At 42.8% G+C, this 20,506-nt stretch overlaps 1 protein-coding gene across 1 annotated transcript; it reads right to left on the bottom strand.

The window, feature by feature from the left end:
• Positions 1 to 823: 823 nt before the first annotated feature.
• T265_07998 (hypothetical protein) lies at positions 824 to 19,903 on the bottom strand (the record flags this gene model as incomplete). Its single annotated transcript, XM_009173679.1, has 2 exons — positions 824 to 1,619; positions 19,813 to 19,903. One exon carries the CDS (start codon positions 1,617 to 1,619, stop codon positions 918 to 920), a length of 702 nt encoding a protein of 233 aa, XP_009171943.1.
• Positions 19,904 to 20,506: the final 603 nt, after the last annotated feature.

Here is a 20,506-nt window from a genome sequence, read left to right as displayed (position 1 = left end):
GACCGGGGTATTGTCGGTCTGTGCAAATCTAGTCAGGAGCAGTCGAAAGGCATGGGGTTTAGTTCGGATCTCCCAGTCAGTTGCTTCACGCCATAACGACTGAACTATCTCAAATCAGGGACGGTGCGTTACTCTCTTGTAGTTTCTGAACCTTTGTTCACACCACTGGCTACTCGGCATACAATGGTCTCATTTTATTTGCAGAGTATTCTCCCAGGTCAATAAGGATGTGAGGTTTTAGTCCCATCGTTCTCCTGAACTGAACTAAAGTGCTCACATGTGATGCTGATTAAGACATGAAATGACAGTGTGAACGTTATCCACATCAGTTTGCCGCTATGTGTAGTCGACTATAGGAAGAGTTACCCGAGCCCCATTACGCACAGCGCACCCACACCTTGGTTTATGTTACTCTGAATTTGCTTAAAAATACCTCACCTTTCTGTAGATTGCGCAGCACCTGACTGAATTGAATGTATTCTCGCAGTTAGGAGCTGACGCATCCACAATGTCATTTTTCAATAATGTGGATTCAGCGGTGCCAACATATACCAGTCTGCGGTATTCCTTCAACTTCAGTGGATTTGAATTTGTCTGCATTGCAAGCGTGGGAGGCGTTATTAATCAAGGCAGGAGTAGTTTTGACGCTACCGGAGGCAGTGCAAAAAGTTACCGATTCGTTCTATCGTTCTGCATGCGGTGTGACGGTCAGCGTGTTCGTTCTACTCGACTCAGCGCATGATTCAGCCCGAACTCATTGACAGTGCACACACCCATCTCTAGTTGTCTTTTCAAGTGGAACGAAAATGATTTTGCCAGGACAGTTTTTATCAGTCGCTCAAGAACGTTTGGAACACAATCAACCAGTCAATAACGCGTGCACGAACTTGGACAACAGAAAATGGAGGGACACTGGTTTATTCACTCGTTGTTGAGTCGCATTCCGACTGGTCTTCCCGAGCTTCAGCATCCTCTTTGATAGGCTTGTAGAGTTTGAAGAAAGCAACCGAGTTCAGTATATCAAACCCCAGGAAAATTAAATTAAACACGATAAGTATAGGGATTACCGCTGGTTTATTGAACTGTGCAGGTTTTACTGCTAGGGATATCCATTCAACACGACTTGTCTGTTGTTCGGATGCTTGCGTTATGTCAAGTGGCAAGGACCGAAAAGTCAATAATAGTGAACAGATACCCATTAGAAATATCATTCCAGCCGTCGTCCATATGAGGATTTCAGGAAAACTCATTCGTTTCTTTGGGAACGCGGTGATGTACGCGATTTCACCGGCAAATATGAACAGCATTATGGGCATAATGACGTGGTTGGCTAATAAAGTTTCTTGCTCGCCATCTCTTATGTAATTTATGGCAATGGTGAGTTGTGTCGCGGCGAATGTGACTGATAGTAGGCAAGAAGCGGCCAAAAATTTGCATCCTTGTTTGCCATAGTTCACAGAGATAACACTACTAGCATCTGCACTGGCCAGAGTTCTCAGTCGGAATGATTTCCTTCTCCTGAAGTCCGTTTTATAGCACACTTCTGAGTTGTCCATGTCCAACATGGATGCGACAGAATGACATGATGGTTGTTTCGCACCCACATGCAGAGAGCTCATTCTGGAAAGACAGGAGGAAATATTAGATCATAGTATATGAAAGGTTCCACGGGCTACGTGTATCCTGTCTCACCGTATTTAGTTCAAACCACCATCCCACCTAAGCTGACTGGACAGCAGTAGCCTTCTAGCAGACGGGCCCATGGAGGGCACTATCTTAGTGAAATCCTTTCCTTGGATGTGCTGCTGAAAACCATAAGTTTCCTGATTCAGAGAATAATGTAGCTGTTTGTTTGACTGTCAGGCCAACGATACGGTTTCCCGATAACAAATGTTGCCTAGTGGTGCAACTGGACAGGGGTCTGCTTACAGCTTAGCAAAGTGTCATACACAGTATTCTAACGGGGTTACTTCTCTGGGCATAAATTTATCGTAAATTGTCGGTGTGACCACCGACCACAGTTCAGTTCACTGCGCGGAATGAATAACGAGAATAGATATAATGATATATTGCAATTGCCTCCATCATGGGTTTCCACCCTTATTAGTTTTATTTAAATTTCCCCTCCAAGAGGAGAACTTCAAGTGTTCTCTCCAGTGACTTCTGTTTTTCTCACTGCGCGGAATGAATAACGAGAATAGATATAATGATATATTGCAATTGCCTCCATCATGGGTTTCCACCCTTATTAGTTTTATTTAAATTTCCCCTCCAAGAGGAGAACTTCAAGTGTTCTCTCCAGTGACTATCTGTTTTTTTTTCAAGATTTTCTCAGTTGGCCAACTTGAGCATACAATGGGTATTAACTGGACGGACGGTGAGCACCAAATTAAGCTATTCTTCGTATACTAAGCTTGTGTAAAGCTTAAAATTCGAACAGTAGAGAATCATCGAAATTGTTTGAGTCTCACGTTGACACAGTTCGAAATACTTTACTTAGTTTATTATGGCCAACTTCTTTGAGGGGATAAGCTGACTCTACGGGTTGTAACTACTCATACTCGATAGGCGATAGCAATAGTTGTTTGATGAACAGATACCCAAGATGTTTCTTTGGGACGTGGTACAGACAATGTTTCAAGCATCATTCCAGGTTGCATCATTATTGCTTGCACAGCCACGCGCGAATTACGACATAGAAGTGGAAACAGGTGTCGAACAAAGCAGCCTCAGGGTCTTCAAACCATAATATTACTATCTGCTAAAACATTTAAAACACTCTTCCAGAAGTAACAGACTATCCATAAGGTTGATGAAGACTCTTCGACATTGCAGACCTGTTTCGCTCTTCTTGGGTTTCATCAATCATGTACAAAGCATCATAAGCGGGGGGGGGGGTTCATCTACATTCAGCTGAGCCTCCTGTCAAAGCCAACTTCGTGTGTAAATGAGATTATCTGTCCAAATCCAGAACACTTGTTCCATTGCTCACCGGACCCGTCAAGCAGATTCGAACCTCGCGGGTAATTTCATCCGACCCAACTTTCATATCGATTGTTGCTAGCATGTGACCACTGTGGTAAACAGACAAGTATCTGGGACCACGACCGGGTAGTGTCCCATGAGGCGCTGGAAGGTTAGCAATCAAGCACTGCGTGTTTCGTCACAATGCATGACCAGACACACTAGCCTAGGATGCAGAGGAGCTATTTATTCAACCTTTGTACAAACTGGATTTCACTTGAAGGTTTCCTGCTAATCTCAGACAGAGCACAACCGATAGAGAGATTATGGTAGATTTTTATCATTCCTCTTACACCGCTTAGCATAGCATGCCTTGTTCATCGCTGTCATGGAGTGCTCTGCTAGAGTATAACATGCAGGTTGATCACCTCATGAATGCCGGAAACGGCGTCACATCCTTTCACAGAATCACCGAATGAGGATTACCGGAAGATGTAAGCACGAGCTGTCAATGATCGGGTTATCACTATTGTGCGTGGCGCTGGGGGGAAACCGACCAGCCTTAGTAACGTGAAAAGCATACAGTGGGTAGGGGATATATAAAAGCCACTGGGAAGTATGACCAGTTATTTGACCTCTAAAACACTCGACCATGCAGATTTTCGGAAGCAATTTTACTGATCCATTTGATACGACGGAAAATCTGAATGTTATGGGCTTAACTACGCTGATGTATCTACATGATACCGTAATAGGAGTACTGAAAATCATTCGAACAAAACAGAGAAGGAACATAGGATTCTGATTGTTTTCTTAATACAAAATAAATCATCCATCAATGACGCTATATTACATTCGGTATTCCAGGTGGTTGCTTATTGAACGACTGAGTGCAGTGAAAAACATTTTTGCGGTCACACTAGTCGGTTTATCACGGCCTTTCCATTAACTCAACTTACGACATACATCCCACCTTTGGAATTAGTAAAGATTCTGTTCAACAAACAATTGAATGCATTTTTCTATGGTCTGTGGGCTAGACCCGTGTCAGAAAGGAAACAGTAGCCAAAACTTGGGCCGCAAAGAGTCATGATATGTGTAGACGCGTATAGCAGCAGCTTCAACTTCGTTTGGTTAGGGGAGCATCATTTAACTCAGCAGTTCTTTTTTATGACAAGCCTTTCTATCCGTATTCACACAAAGGCTAGCGCCCTCGTAGATCTGGCCATTCCTTTAGATTCTGTTCAGGTCTTCTGCTTGCTTGAAACGGACGATAAACTTCAGGAAACATGCTTGAGCTGGAGCATAGCTTAGGGTATTAGCTGACGAATTCAGAGACCAAGTGGCAAAACAAGGTAAACAGGCATTAAATCCTATTTCTAATGCGCTGATTGGCACAACCTATTTAGGAGAAATCTCAACTTGTCTTTGAGGTTAACATATTGTGTTACGCGTATCAACCAACAGCTCGTGACTTCGGCAATAACCCAACACTCAACCCAAGTTCAACTTGATTTTCTAATTGTATTCCAATCGTACTGAGTTGGAACTACCAACGCTACTACTATACCGACGTACTACACTAACGTGTTCCCAAATTATTACTACTAGTTATTAAAGATTGGGGCGCCACGGAGCTGGCTGTTGGCCAACAGTCCTGCACATATGGAGACCCACTACCTATCCGAAGGAAAACACATTAACTAAAAGTTCAGGCCTTCCATGTACGTTCTTTCAGTGAAGTGGCGTCGGCATGTCTCAATAGGGTAACCGGATGATATCGTGAACCTTTGTAATGCCGAATAGTCTTGACAGGATTTACTCACTCAACGTTCCCTCATCTGATCCTTATCAGTAGCAGCCAAGTACATCTGGTTTTCGCAGATCTTCATTTTGAACGAGCAGGAAAATAACACGAAATGTGGATTGTTTTGTCTCCAACCCGCGGCGTTTTTCGATAAATTCGAATTTGCACCTTTTGCAAATATTCTTTGTACCCTTTTTAGCCCATTGGCGCTGGTATCATATCGTAATTCGGATGACACCTGGAAATAGTTTGAAATATTGTTGACATGGCTGCGTTTAATGGTTTAAGATCGGGTGTTTATTAATCTGTGTCACGCTGAGCAATTTGCTTGAAGACATAGAAGGATATCTAATTACCCGATGTTCGATTGGCGGTTACCGCCAACAACCTTTCCAATCCAACCATTTGCGTTGGCAGTGTGGTAGAAAACACGTTCCTGTTCCCCTTATTAATTTGTCAGGCATCGATGAATGATGCGACCGGGTGAGTTGCGAACGCTGCAATAGAAACATTAAATTTTTACTGATGTAAGGGCAGTGGAGTACCAATGTTCCTATATGGTATTAATTTCAATGACGATGAGTGCTGTCTCACAAAAACCTACCGCAAGGTGAACTGGTTCAACATTTCTCCTAAGATAATGACTTTTTTCACGAAATGAAGCTCAAATGCAAGAGGTCCATACAATCGAATTGTTTCCTGTCCGTTCCCCCAGAGAAATGGTAATAAAAGATCACACATCCATGACATTCTACTCAATCATTATTTACTGTGCAGGAAAAAGCAGTAAAGTTCTTAAGTCAGCCCTACGGCATTTGAAACTGACATTCTTGCTTGGCATTTTCCCTGTGGTAATAAAATTCGAATCTTTCGGTTCCAAATTTAATTCAGTGAGGAGTGTTGTGAAAACAGGTTCTATCTAAACCATAAATACAACTGACACGAACCGACTGCCGCTCCATATATACATATGCATCATGGATGAGCTCTTCGTTACTCTACATTGTACTCAAGTGTTTGTAGCATCCTACTTCAATTTCCCTCTTCTCAGCAGTTCAAAAAATTTGGTTCTGGTTCTTTTGAGCTTGACCTAATCTCAAGTAGTTCTGACCCAAGTGACCTCATGCAATCTACGGAGAGTCACGAGCAGAGAACTGCAGCAATTTAAAATATCGACAGGTTACTGATGCTGTTCAATTTGCCCTCAAAGCAATATCTCCTAGGCGAAGCAGATATCCAGTGGAAAAAAGGTTCCTACGAAAGAAGTCCCTTTTGGTAATCACGACAGAATTGACTGGTGCTCATCTGTTCCAATGGGGTGGAAGGCGTCATACAGTAATTGGCCTACATGGATACTGGATAGTTTTGTTTTCTTAGCCACATACGGACTTGTTGGCCGCATGGGCTCTCTCACACAACATGCGAAAATGCTGCCACAATTCACAAATTCTTGGTCATTTTGAGATCACGTATTGGATTTTTTACAGTCACACTTAAGTGAGCACGTGGTTTAGTCACGCTCCTTGGTGCAATGCAGAACCTGTTTCCTAATAAGTCAATGTCCCCACATTTATCTGACTTCTGATAATTCCCAATATGATGATAGTTTTTTATATTTTGTTTTCCTCTAAAGTACTTCTGTTCATTAGTTGTTTCTTTTGGCTTTCGCGGTNGCCACTCTGAGTGTGTCTGGGCAAGCTGTTTGATGCAGAATTCCAAGAAAATACCTCATAGATTTTGTTGGCACATGTGAGGCAGGATAAACCTCATATGTCCCCACCTGTGTACTTGAACCAAATATTCAGTTCAAGCCCCTTGAACATTTGTGGGTGCCTGATGGCTTGACAATAACAGTCTTATAATTTGTGAAATATTTCTGTCCACTAGATAATAGGGCAAGGTTAAGCAATTCTCTCGTTTTTGTATAATCCAGATTTGGCTGCCGGGGTCAACCTGGCCGTGTTCGAGAGATATTTTAATAGTTTTTCAAAGTGAATCATCCATAACAGAAGTAAGAATGGATCCCACAAAAACTGTGATACTGTAAATAATTGTCCACAAAATCTTCCATTGGGAAGCAATCTCTTCTGAAGGACCTGACCAAAGAACAAGAGATCAGACGTAGGGGGAGTGACTGTATCATTATGAGGCTTACTAGGTCAAAATGATATTTTTAATGAGACAACACGGTTTTCCAATGAATATTTTACGAAAAGAAAGCAGTTTTGGTCTCATAGTTCTTATTTTAATTGTGTCCATAGCCTTTTGAGCAAGAAGATTTGCACTGCCAAATGATGCCCAATACTCTAACATATCCCCACAGACACCGTAACAATGAGCCCGGTTAATTACAGCCTGTGATACACATGAGGGTGTGTATTTCAACAACACAACACAGTCTTTCACACATGTTACCGAAAAATGTCTCGTTTCCGTCCCGAAAAATAAAGACCAGCAAACTTGAGTTCTTGGAATGTTTTCTCTTTGGAACATATGAGTACACTTCTCAGCCCAAAGTGCACAGACGCAAAAGGTCATTGCCCTGAAGCCGATTTGAAAATGAAGAAATATCAGTGCAACTGCCACGTAGATGCAATTCAAAGTACAGTGAACAGGTTTCTCATGATTATGTGGTAAATTATCGGGACGAAAACACGGAGTGGCTGTATTAGTTGTAACATACTTGTACTTGCTTCCACAGTAGTCCTTGTTATTGCAAATCTTATGTCGCCACCAGGATGTCAATAACGGAAATTCGTTCTGATGCGACGGGTATTATCGAATATAGTTGAAAAACATGGGAATACCTTGTCACAATGCATTTGTAGTAATTTCAATAGCTTACTTCTGGAACGCCTTCTTCGCTAAGAACCCGTTTACAGCTTTCTGCAAAAAATGAACTACTACGAACTACTTATTACTTCTGAGTAGCACAAGTGCTGGTTACCTTAAATTAGGCTGAGATAACAGGTCCAAAGCAGCCCATTGGCTGCCGGCTCAGGGAACAGCGCACACACTCGACATGGGGAAACCGTGTTATTGCCACAGTAAACGGATTCTAAGGAATCCATTGAGCAACAGGAAGTCTGCAAGTTGTTATGGCGTGAAAGAGACTTAAAATAATCTCAGCTGAATCCCTCGGTTGGGTTGTATAGCCCAAAGTTAAACTGGAACGATATTAAGATATCGACATAGTTCCTTGACACTGCCCATAAATCGATTGGCAAGTGAGCATCTATTTCCATATACAATCAGCTTGGTGTGCAAACATGAACACTAGGTTACCAGATAATATTTGGCTAGCGGACTATTTCGTTTACGTCAACCGTTTGAGTAGTGCGTTATCAAGGAAATGGGTCATTACTTAATTTCCATCGCGATTTATTCCTGAAAATGTGCTCTTTTTGTTATAAAATACGAACAAAACCACATTTGACATGGACTGAATGCAACTCATGCGATATCCTGTCAGAGTGCGTAGGCGTGTCTGACGGTGCCTTGCTCGGAGCCTACATGATGTCACTAGTTCTGGAATTTGGGTAGATTGGCCATCTGCGATCCGATAAATATCACCTGACCACTCAAAGTGACCAAAGTAATATTCTTCATGGAAAATAAGAGTTCTGTCGTAAAGTGTAGGCATACACGATGTATTGAAGCAACCTATAAGGTTCATTAATTCATAGATTATGTTTCGATTCTGCATTTCGTGTGAAAAGGAGAGCCTGAATCTAAACTTCAGACTCAATAAACACACTTTAGGACATTCGTCGCCTTTACGAAATCTAGAATGTCAATGATCATATCAGAGACTATGAGAAGACCTATTTCTTGTCAAGACCGAGTTGCTTCTGTTTGGGAACCACAAGGTGCTCTCTTCTTTTTCCTTCTCCGAATGCTTATCTCGGTTTGGCTAAGAATACTAGAACTAGCTGTCGGATAAAATATTACTTAGTAGGGTAAACAGGACATGCAGTTTGAGGTTTTGATATGAGTAAGTACCTTGTAGAAGAGAACAGCTCCTTGTATGTGGTCACTTAAGATGTGGAACAACTGTACTTAACAAATGAAACCGAGTTAAGTTATGCAGAAGGAACAAAACCCCGATACGTACACTTTTGTGAGATGCGGTTACTCTAGGAGCCAACTAATGTCAGGTCAATGTAACCCAGAAACCCGGTGGACTTTGTTTTGACGAGCCAGATTCGACTTCCACAGGACAGCCTTCAAATTGGCTGCTTTTCCCATCTTGAAATGTTGCACCAATTTCACATGAATGGAGACGCCGCAAATAATTTTCGCTTTTAGACCTATCTATTTTTCACAATGTGTGCATACATGGTAAATGAAGCAATGTCCTGGTTAGTATACCTACTAATTTGAACATTAATTCTTTTGCTAAAATTGATTATAGGGTAGAGAAACTGTTCATGTGAACTGACGCTATTTACTTTACTGGTGATCCACAGTAAATTAACGCACACGAACTGCCAAAAGTTTCGATAAACTGGGACTTATGATTCCCTTCGCTAAGATTAAGCATTTTATCGCCCTGCAAAAAGTATGAACTTACATCTTTCTGATAAATCCATCAAGTATGGATAGGCGACTCCATTAGGCTAGTTGTGTGAGGGATAAATTTCTGCCTTCTCATTACTACGCACAGTCATCTACAGAATGCTTTTGGCACTCGACGATGTGTTTGGCTTAGGCTGTGGCTAGCCTAAGGGATAGGCCATCGGGTTCTTTGAGTAACTCGTTTAGCTTTATGTTCTATTCTATTAGCCACCCCAAACACTTGAAGAAAATATCACTCTAAAATATATTTCTCTTAGTAACCAATTCTGTCACGTTTCATTCCCACAAACCCTGATCAATCTACTAATATTATGAAGCCTGCTCAATCGCACTAGCTTGTTTACAGCACGACATTATCATTCGCGTGCAGCCCACAAATCTGAAGCAAATCAGTGTACTCAGTATTGGAGATAAGCATGCTAATTAGACTAAGTGGTTGCTAATTAACTGTGTGGTATGAGTAAAAAAACTTCTGAAAGTTTGCTTACCTAAGCTTTAATGTTTATACTGTTTAAGTGGAGCTATTTTGTGGATTTTACTGTTACAGATATGTGTAACATCGGATACAGATAAATCCATGCACTAGAAAAATTTTTCAACACCGGACCTCATGGGATACTTATTTCGTGTTGAATATGGTTCTAGGTATTGTGAGAGACAGAGCCATATCATGTCGCTCTACTACAATTTTCCATACAATAGCAGGCCTTCAAATAGAGAAATTCAGTGGTTGCAAGATCGCCACTGAGGTGTAAATTAAAGGTACATGGACTAAGACATATTGCCTGCGGTCAATACTGAATACAGAACAGTAGCCGTTAGACATGAAGCTCAAGCCTTAAGGCCTATTTGACGAACTAAGCTACTCACAACGGGATTGATTGAAGTGCTGAACAAAAGTTTTATCTTTCGGAGCAACCATTATTGGTCACGTCTCACGAGCGTTGCTTCGGATGTCGAACCAGCACTGTGATTATCTCTAGTGAGCTGGAACACCAATGGTCTATCCGGTGGCAGACGCTACCAGTGCGCGCTATGAAACATGGTTCTCGGTGCACATTATCACGAGACCATTAAGCCGTTGTGACAAGGCCTGCTGAGACTCGGGCAAGCAAAAGCGCTTGCTCTCTTGGTTGAACGGCGCCTGTTTTGGGCCTGGGCTTCTAGAACAAGGCGTGGCGCCTGTGCGAACTGTGCACCGATAAGTGTATACATCCATGATGTATAGGATTTGCGGTTACTAATGCGGGGCTGCACTTCGGTTCAATCCAATCACTGCTGACGTACTGCCCATACCGGGCCGACATTTTCGGGAGATTGAGAGAAATACGCACGCACTAGAAGCGTAGACGAAACGGCGATGAAAGGCAGGCTATGCACGTCAATAGATGACTTTTCTACGCACAAATTTCTTCAAAACATTCCGAAAGGAACATAGGGAGGTTTTCCTAGAAGTGCAACGCTTCGAAGCATGCGGTGGGTGTGAAAATGAAGCACCACCGACTTCTTGAACTTGGTCGCCTGCAGGTCTTACAACTGCAGGTAGATTTTTTGGAGGAGATATCGGATATTTGCAGTCAGACCTTGAGTCCAAGATTTGTTTTCTTCTCTATTTACCGACAACGCCGTTTTCTATCCGAAGGTATGTGAAAATTTGGTGTTGCTTCGGATATGACCCATATCATCACAAGCATTGCAGCAACAACCCGTTGGGCCCATTTTTTAAAGCCAGGATCCTTGTGCATATACCATCGGCAGGCCTTTCTTTTCGGATAACAAGGATATGGTGCCATTGTTAACGGCTAAGTCCTACTTACCATACGCGGACCTCCTGTAGTAGCAAACAGTTCCACACCCAGAGGAGTCAAAGTTAAGCGATCGGGTTTGGCGTTTCACCGCACTACGCCGGAACGTACGCGACAGGCTGACTGAGCCTTTCGGGAATCAGGTGGTTGGCCAACAAGGATCATTTGACTGGCTACTCAGGACGGCAGACCTCAACCCAGATGTCTACATGAGTAGATCGCAAAACCTTCAAGAACTTCAATGGGATGCCATGAACTAGTGTGAAAGGACAATCCAGGATAACCTGGTGAAAGTTTCGGACGGACGCCTCTGTGGACGCTTAGAACACGTTCTTCACTGACTGTAAGTATTTAAATAGTAGTTTATAATATCAAAAAGAGGTTCTTCATACAAAACTAGCTATCCTGTGAACCTCTCCGGAAACTCTGCTAAGACATACGGAATACTGTCAACATTACCCTAGAGTAGTGCGTCACGAATATATGTCTCGCGATATCTCGAAATCGTAGCGAGTTCTTCACTGACTGTAAGTATTTAAATAGTAGTTTATAATATCAAAAAGAGGTTCTTCATACAAAACTAGCTATCCTGTGAACCTCTCCGGAAACTCTGCTAAGACATACGGAATACTGTCAACATTACCCTAGAGTAGTGCGTCACGAATATATGTCTCGCGATATCTCGAACATCGTAGCGACTAAGACATGAGGCGGCCTGGTGCAGCACATTCAGTTGCCTGGGGACATCACAGACGAGAGATTCAGCTGGGTTCCAGGTCAGTCTCTCACAAAACCAAAAAGCTTTTTCCGGAAATATTCGCTGAAACTTTTTCAAATTATTTCGGATTGCCGTTCACCTAAGAGACAAAAGTGATTCACCTAAATTACCACAGATTAACCCTAACTGGTTTGTAGACCAAAAGAATGAAACCACATATTCAAAAAGCCTTTTGACTTTAGGATTAGCACGGTCTAATCTTAATTTCGATTACCGGAGAGTATTTATACCAACTTGCAGACATATTTACATTGTCGCAGTCGGAATTGTGGGATACCAGATCTACCGTACTGTATCAGTCGCAAGGCGCCAATGGGATAGTTGAGGTAGGTTTGGTCAGATTTTCAAATGAGGAGAAAATGCCATTATTGCAACTAGGGCGTTTGTTGCCCCCTGGAAGCCAAACTGGTCTGTCTTGAAGGGGGGGCTTGTGTCATTTACGGTTGTAGTGCACTGTATGGAGTGGTGCTCCATTAAACGAAAACAAAAGAATGGCGGACAACACTAATACTGTGGCGCTCATGTTCGCTGTAATGCCATCAACATTAGGCCGGCTGATGAATCCCAAAAGACATCCACAAGTTTATCCGGCACCCGTTAGTCATTTGGGTCTTTATCACAAAATCACAAACAACAGCCCATCTGATCCCTCTCCAACAACTTGTCTTACACAACAAAGCACAGACTTTCGGTGATCCATACACCGTTGGGAGACAAACTCGTGTCGGATATCGGCCAGCACTGCCATGCAGAGCTCTTTGATTTGCAAGGAAAATGAATCAGGCCTAGAAGTGATGGACCCCAAGTAAACGAATTTCACCACAATGAATCCGGTACTTATTTCAGGATCTATGCAAGCACAATTGATATCTCTATCCGCCACCGAATAGGAGGACCGGAGTGCCGCCCTCAAGTGACAGATTAGGTAATATTTTAGTCAGAGATGGAGCTTGGAGCATCAGTGCTTAACAACCAGGAATGTAACTCTTAAGCATGCAGTATGACTTTATGACTTCTGTGCATTGTGAATCCTTAAGTGATGTCTTGAAAGGTTGGTCGTCCTAAGTTTGACGAGGACAGGGTAAGTAAAAACGATTCCTTCTGTTTTTCGCACTATCAGGTGGCCGACGAGGATGATCCGCAGTTGGATATGATTTTGTTTACCATCCTGGAGATTTAGCCTAGCTTAGATATTGGCATGAAGAAAAACCATCCAGCTTGTCGTCCCTCACAATAACACCATCTTCTTGGAGGTACCTAGAAAGCGCGCGAATGAATCAGATGTTGTCGAGGGGATGTCCGGCTTCTAGGAATCATGCATGCAATTGGCGGTCAAAACCAGTCGCATAAAGCTTTCACTGGAATACCTAAATATCTTGTAAAAACGATTCTTCATGCATCACAGTCCTCAAATTTTTAAACACTGATTGGATGGGTCACGACACTGATCTGCTGTCTCTTGAACTATTACTTCAGGCACCCCCCACCAGAATGGAAGTACACGTCTACAGCAATTTAACTTCACCGTTTTAGGCATTTGAATGGTCTCTACACACCCGTGCAAAGCGTACAGCTCATAACCCTTGTAGAAACTCTACTTCAAATATCTCAAAGGAAGTGGTCCATGGTACTTTCTCCTCGTTAGACAATTACTTCCCTCCTGCTAATGCTTCGTGGTGAAATGTGTTTAATTTGAAGGTGGTTTGAAACCACCTCTTGAAACCACATCGCATTGGTTGCCCTCATTTCCATCAGCTGTGGAAATGTTTGCAGTTGCATAGGATATTTGCACGAAGAGACCATTAGGAATAGCATCTAGACACTGAAAACAGATCTACAGCTTATATTACTCCAAAAGAAAAAGGCTTGAGTAGTTTCGGGTACCATGGTCCATGCGCACGCAATGAAATTCGCCTCATTTCGCGTGTGAGAAGACGTGCAGTCATCACGGCTGGCATTTGGTCTAGGACGTAGTTATGCAAACCCCAAAAGTGTAGCACGACCAACAGAGCGGAGTGTCCAAAAAGTAGATCAGAAAATGCGCCAACTTTTGTTATATCTGACTGCTGTCACCGCTCCCGTGCCTAGTGTCGGACAGAAGGCTTGCCGACAAGAAACACGACAGCTTTATTGCAACAAGTGAGTGTGTGCGAGTGCAAAAGTTACAACGACCTTGTGCTATTAAAAGTTAGTTTTTAATATTGATCCATGCTGTCTGATCCGCGTTTAGTGAACGCCCATGATCAGCGACCGGGCTTCTGTGAAATGCCCGAACACGTCATAGTCGGTCGTCGTTCTGTGGCGTGTCTGAGCACTTATCGGCTTTTGCTGAGTGACTGACTGGCTTGCCGGCTTCCCTACTGAGATCCTGGTGAAGTTTTTGGGTTCTCAGTAGGTTCCGGGCATTAAGGGGTTATTTTCAGTAATCTGAACGTCCTGACAACTTTCCGAGTTGTAATACTGCATTCAACACGATCAGATTCAACGTTCCCGTATGATTCTGTGTTGCATTTGTTGGCTGTCTTACTGCCCGCCAGTTTCTCGCAGTCCACTGAATATCTGGTCTTTTCCGTGGGTATCTGATATTTCTGCACAAATTTCAGGAAATACGTCACCGTTCTTGACCTGTGTTGAACCAGCGCGCAGCCTCATAACCACCCAAATAGTAGCACTACTTCCACTCAGTTACTGGGTTCCAGACGTACTCGACTACCATAAATGAGAGATTAGGCTTAATTCCGTTGTCCCTCGTCAAGACCGTATCCGCATACCAATGAGAATATCCCGCGCCAAATGATCCATCTTAAGGGCTCGATGCTCTTGCGAGAGTAGTTACCTGTGTCCCCACGGTGTCTCAAGCCCCAGTTCCGGATGGGCCTGCATATGTTTTCACTGGGTCAACTGAGAGACACCTATGCTTAGTTCGCCAAATCAGATACCCCGAAATCCGGAATTTTCTCGGGTCTCACAAGTCAGCATGTTCATATCCCGTGATCCCAGGGATGCGCCATCCAGCGACTGAGTCCATGCAGGCACTCACCACAGTGAGCCTGACGCAGTTAGGCCACCTTGGGTCACGGTACCGTGAGAATGCAGGCACAGTACCGGGTTATGACAAACGCGTCGGAGGACCTTATCACCGATCTGTCTACCCCATGTTCGATACAATTGGAGCGATCATCTGAACGCCTACAAAACTCGCAACTCGAATGCAGCAAGCTGCAGCACCAGTTTCGTCACGGAAAAGCCGTTTCATTGTGCCTTGACAATAAACTGGTTTGTTGTGCCTATATAGGTGAGTTGAATTCGTCTTTAGTCCTATTAGGCGTGGTGAAAGTCAGGTGCTTATTCCTTTGTGTAAAAGAAGAATGAACGGGCAACCAAAGACTAACCAGCTTCTACTGTTGTGGAGTATGGTTATCCCAAATCGGATCGGGGAATTTTCAAGCCAGTTTCTAACGGAAATTTATGCAAGAACGTGTAAAACACTGGTTTGTGGGGTGAATAACCATTCAAACTTGGGTTCACCGCCACCCTATCTTAATCTTGTGAATGATTATTTGCAAAGAAAAGAACAGTTAACCGTATCTTGATTCACTTCCCCTCGGTGTCCAGCGCCATTTATTTTAGCTTAGTTTAACCCTGACGGAATTTCTATTCATGGGATCGCTGATGATCTCAAGTGAATTGATCAAGTATGGGACGTTCTTCCTGTCAGCTGCAAAGAGGCCCAAGTGTTACTATCCGCTCCTGCATGTTTCGGCGTGTTTTTGTTTACTCCGGTGACCCTGGTGTCATCCTTTACCAAGACCTTTCAGTTCATATTACGGCAACAACCAGAAGTGTTGATGCCGTGAAAGTACAGGTACCTGTCATTGAGTCGGAGGAGCAATAGTACAGTCATTCGAGAACAAAAATTTATATTTTATTGCTTGGAACAACAGAGATAAAAAATATACCTTTTCGGTATTATATACGTATATACATATATATATGACAGTGATAGGATCATTAGGAAATACAGTATAAGGTACTCTCATTCAAAATAAAATTCAGTGATTCAATATCAACTCTTAGAGGGTTAAAAACTAGCACGGACCTGAGAGTCATCTGACTATAATCACTTGATTAAGCGAACACATGAGCCCTAACACCTGCACAATTCACCTTTGGTTACTTATTTCAGGCCGGTGAATCCTGATGCCAGGGGAGTGTGCAGTGGCTGAGAACTTCATCTGAGGGCCATCGGTACGTATTCCGATAATTCCTAGGTAGATACAAAAGCTGTCACGGTATTCACCCGATGTTTTGTGTCTAGAAAACGGCCGTGCTCTGAGTTTGATGACGTCATAAAACTGTATCCGTGGGCTGAAGACGTAGAGGGACATGCGTCGCTAGACTCTTCACATTTTGCATTACCAACCAAAGTCTATCGCAGAAATCCTCTCCTTACTCAGCAAAACGAACCAACGACTTGTCAAATTTCATTCAAGAGCTTATGTCCTGCCTATTTTTACCGATAACTGTCAATCATTTCTTGAAGTTAGTAGACCGCATTTGAACTGTTCCAACAGCCGGAAAGGTCCCAATAAAAAATACAATATTTATTTATTTATTTATTTACTTATTTATTTTCGGTGAAACATATAGGGTTTTGGGTGTTGGTGGTTGCGGGATTCTGTAAAATGCGCACCCACATAACTCCTTTGAACAATCGTCGTTTTGCCCTGGCGCAATCATTCTGGTTGATCCACATCAAACGTGGGAAGCAGTGAGCTCGAGTCTGCTCCTGTTAGAGGTCATCAACAGTGCGTAACCTTGGCAACACCGAGATTTGAACTCCGCTCACCTAGCATGCAAGAAGGGTGTGGTACTACTACTCCACCAGCACACACCAGACGCATATGAATTCTTACGTTTCAACAGGTGAACATGTTCGCATGTGGTGTGCTTTGAATCTAACTTGACATCATAATAATTCACCTATTCACTTTACTTCTCCCATATATTTTGATCTCCACTTGTTTTGCTTATCCGTATCTGCCATTCACTTTGACTCAATGGCTAACCTGTCCAACACCATATGTCCATGTGTGTATATGTGCCAACCCACTTGCACATGGACGTTTGTGCCCAGCCTGCTGAGCCCGCCCTGTCCGGTCCTACCGTGATTTCCGCCTGATCGCACCGCCACGAGACTGGTCCTGGAAGGGATGACCGAAACCCAAACTACAGATCCCACATTCCGCTCACCGTTGTTTGTTGTGCAACCATTGACAATGCGCTGTACCGATCAGTGACAAGATTGTGCACGTGTAAACGTGGCAAACGTGGACAACTGAGGTTTGTTGTATAATTGAACTCACGTTTGTGTGAATAGTACCGTAGACTTTCGAACCCAATTCTTTCTTTTGATATTCGGGATCGTTAAACTCAAAGTTCCTCAGCAGTGTGGTGCTCGGTCCTTTGGAGGCGTACGAGGTACGGTGTCTTGATTGCGAATATCGATGGATGCTACGAACAGAAACCTTGGCTTTCCAAACTAAGTGAATTCTTTCAGACCTGAATTCACCCGTCCGTTCATTCAATGGTCGAAGTAAGCGTTTCCGTGATTTTGATGTTCCAACAACACTTAGAGTCAGATTCGGTGAAAATTCGGTTTTGAGCTGAGAACATCTACCAACTATGATAACAATGAACTGCCTTTTGTGCAGGAGAGATGGACAAAAACAACGACGCAGTTTGGAAACACATGTTGTACGGCTCAGGGGTGGATGGATAAATAGCAGCAAGGTTCTCACGGATGAACGGGATATTGGGGACTGAACATCAAAGGAGGAATAGGTGTAGTTGAGCAAAATTTTATCCTGTTTTCGAGTTGAAGAGAAGTGAAAAAAACGTATACATGTCCAGATTATCACCGACAAGCATTTCACCAGTTATCTTCTTGCGACGATTATTGAATTTCAATGTAGACCTCATATCAGATTAGGCGGAGCATGTATGGAAAATCATGCAACATGCATACAGATTTGTTCGACCTAAGGTGTTTTGATATAAGCTAATCCTATTTTGATATTTCATAGTGAGTATGGTGTTTTTTTTTTGTTTCAAAACATTCCAGCCCAATTTGTCAGCTATTGGCCATGTACAAGTTGTATGTTGGTTCCAACTGCCACAGTTTTGGTTATCGGAAACTGGAAGAACAGAGAGGATCCGGCCAAGATTGAGAAGCACGATCAGCTAGTTCTGAAAACTGGGCCTGAAAGCCGCGAGTAAACGTCAAGAGTTCGCCGGAATATTGGTATTCGGACATTATGATGAATAAACACTAACCTAATGTCAACTAACAGAGAGGACAGGAGTGGTATGCCTTAGTCCGTGTTAGAAACCTCTCATTGTGTATTTTCTTCTTTTGAGATCGAAGTTTGCAACAGAGCGATCTTCAGCTATGCCCACAATAAATACTTCGAGCCAGAAATACTCTTTTATTGTTTGTAGTTACAAGCTTTCATTCTGGACACTATTTTGCAAGTCTCTACTTAGTTCTGAAGTAATATAAAAGAATATGACTCAGGAAAAGCACTTTTCTTATTTAGACTATATTGTCAGAAGAGACTAGCTCTCATAAAAGACTCCCTCTTAACCAGTCACTGCAGGTATGGGGATTCAAAGCACGCATATACTTCTCAATCTAATAAAGATCAAAGCGGAAAACTTCCGGTTGAACGTGGACGGGGAAATTCTCGGAATAAATAGGAAACCATTTTCCACATTGCAAAAATAGAGGTTTCGTCTATTTCTACGCCCACCTGTCTGAGCTTGCGTCACGCACGGCTAGGAAAAATCTGAAGGGCGGCTTCTTCTGGAGTTGACATTTTCATGCTAAAAGTCACAATCTCCTAGTAGTAAGCTGCCGCTACACTTTCGAAATAGAGCGAATAACCTAGTGGCATGACTGCTACAACCAGGTTTCTTTGATATCCTGTAAGCGAACATCACCTCTGTCATTTAGCAAATTTAAGGTATCGGTAAACAGTAGCGAGATCAATGGGTATTTGGTGCATATAAGTTTGACAAAAAGCTCTTTCTGATCTGTGGATAAGTGGGGCCCCGGGCCTTATTCCTTGTAGTCGTACAGGAACCACCAAAATATTGGCCGTAACTTCCCCACACCATTTTAGTGGATGTGCACTGATCGCATACTGTCAGTTCCTCACAGTCGCACCTATTATGAATATTATTACTACTAGTATTATGATACGCACAAACAACCGCTTACTTTGTTCATGCAAGTATACACGCTCATGTAGTCTGGCTAAAATCACACGGCTGCACCGTCTTCATCCACCATGTTGATGCGTGATTCGATCACCCCGTTTTCAAGCAACCTAATGGACGTGGTGGTCCTAACAGGGCTGTTTCTCAAAAACGCGGTATATGACGGCCTGATTTCAGCCAGCTGCCACCACAGGCCGCAGTATACCTCCGTTGCTAGTTACGACTAGTGCTTGGCCGGTGTCTACGACACAGAGTGAGTGTAATACCTCTGGTGGAGAACAAGAAAGTGGCTAAATATGATAAGAACAAAGCCTGATGCGGGACGGTTTTCTCACCAACATGGTTCCGTATTGCCCGAAAATAATATCGTGACGTTCGACGTTTTGGGGGTCGCATGGAACAATCAGTTTTCGTTTCGTGGTGCTGGTTATCATTTTCCCGGTTACATGACTACCAAAAAGTTGGATGCTGGCGGAAATTTGGCGCAGTTTGGGGGTTACCAAAATCTCAGTAGAATGAGACATAAGAGAACATAGTCCACGGAAAAAATTAAATTTTGAGCTCAGGGAGAAAGATTCAATTTTAATCAAGTAACTCACCGACAGCAGGATCTCCAGAGATTTTTAAGGCAGCCCATAGTCTGTTCTATATTCCTGGGTAAGTAAACGCCAAAGTTGCAGTCTGCTCAGATCAATATCACACTGTTTGAATGATCCAATCGATTCCCAAATAGGCGATAATTCTTTAAAAGCACACTTATTCTGTATCATAATAGTTACGTGAATGATAAGAGGCAATTTCGCTGGAAACATGTTTTTCTCGACGTCCTTTTGTAGTTTCACTAACAGTGCTACTGAAAACTGATTACCAAATCAATCAATTAGTTTTATGAACATGCATTGACATAACTGGTGAAAAACACTCATCTGCAAATTAATTTGGAGTTAACGAGAAACTCGAATGGACCACAGCTGAAACTTTCATGTATGACATTCCACAAATGTATGTGCTCCACAGATGTTGCCTCATGTTTTGTAGGTTATTGAAAATATCGGGGTATAATTCTGCGATGGAACACACTACTCACGAGTTTGCTGAAGCACTTGTCGAGGAGTCATCAGCAACCTTATGAGTAGTGTGTTTCAACAAGAAAAGAACCTGACCGATGGAACACACTACTCACGAGTTTGCTGAAGCACTTGTCGAGGAGTCATCAGCAACCTTATGAGTAGTGTGTTTCAACAAGAAAAGGAACCTGACCTAACTTCTGACGAAATGCACTCCGCTGTTTGA

Source organism: Opisthorchis viverrini (genome assembly GCF_000715545.1).
Source record: "Opisthorchis viverrini unplaced genomic scaffold opera_v5_193, whole genome shotgun sequence".
Classification (NCBI taxonomy): Eukaryota; Metazoa; Platyhelminthes; class Trematoda; order Opisthorchiida; family Opisthorchiidae; genus Opisthorchis; species Opisthorchis viverrini.
The sequence above is the reverse complement of the archived record's forward strand: the minus strand, read 5'-3'. Positions and strand labels throughout refer to the sequence as shown.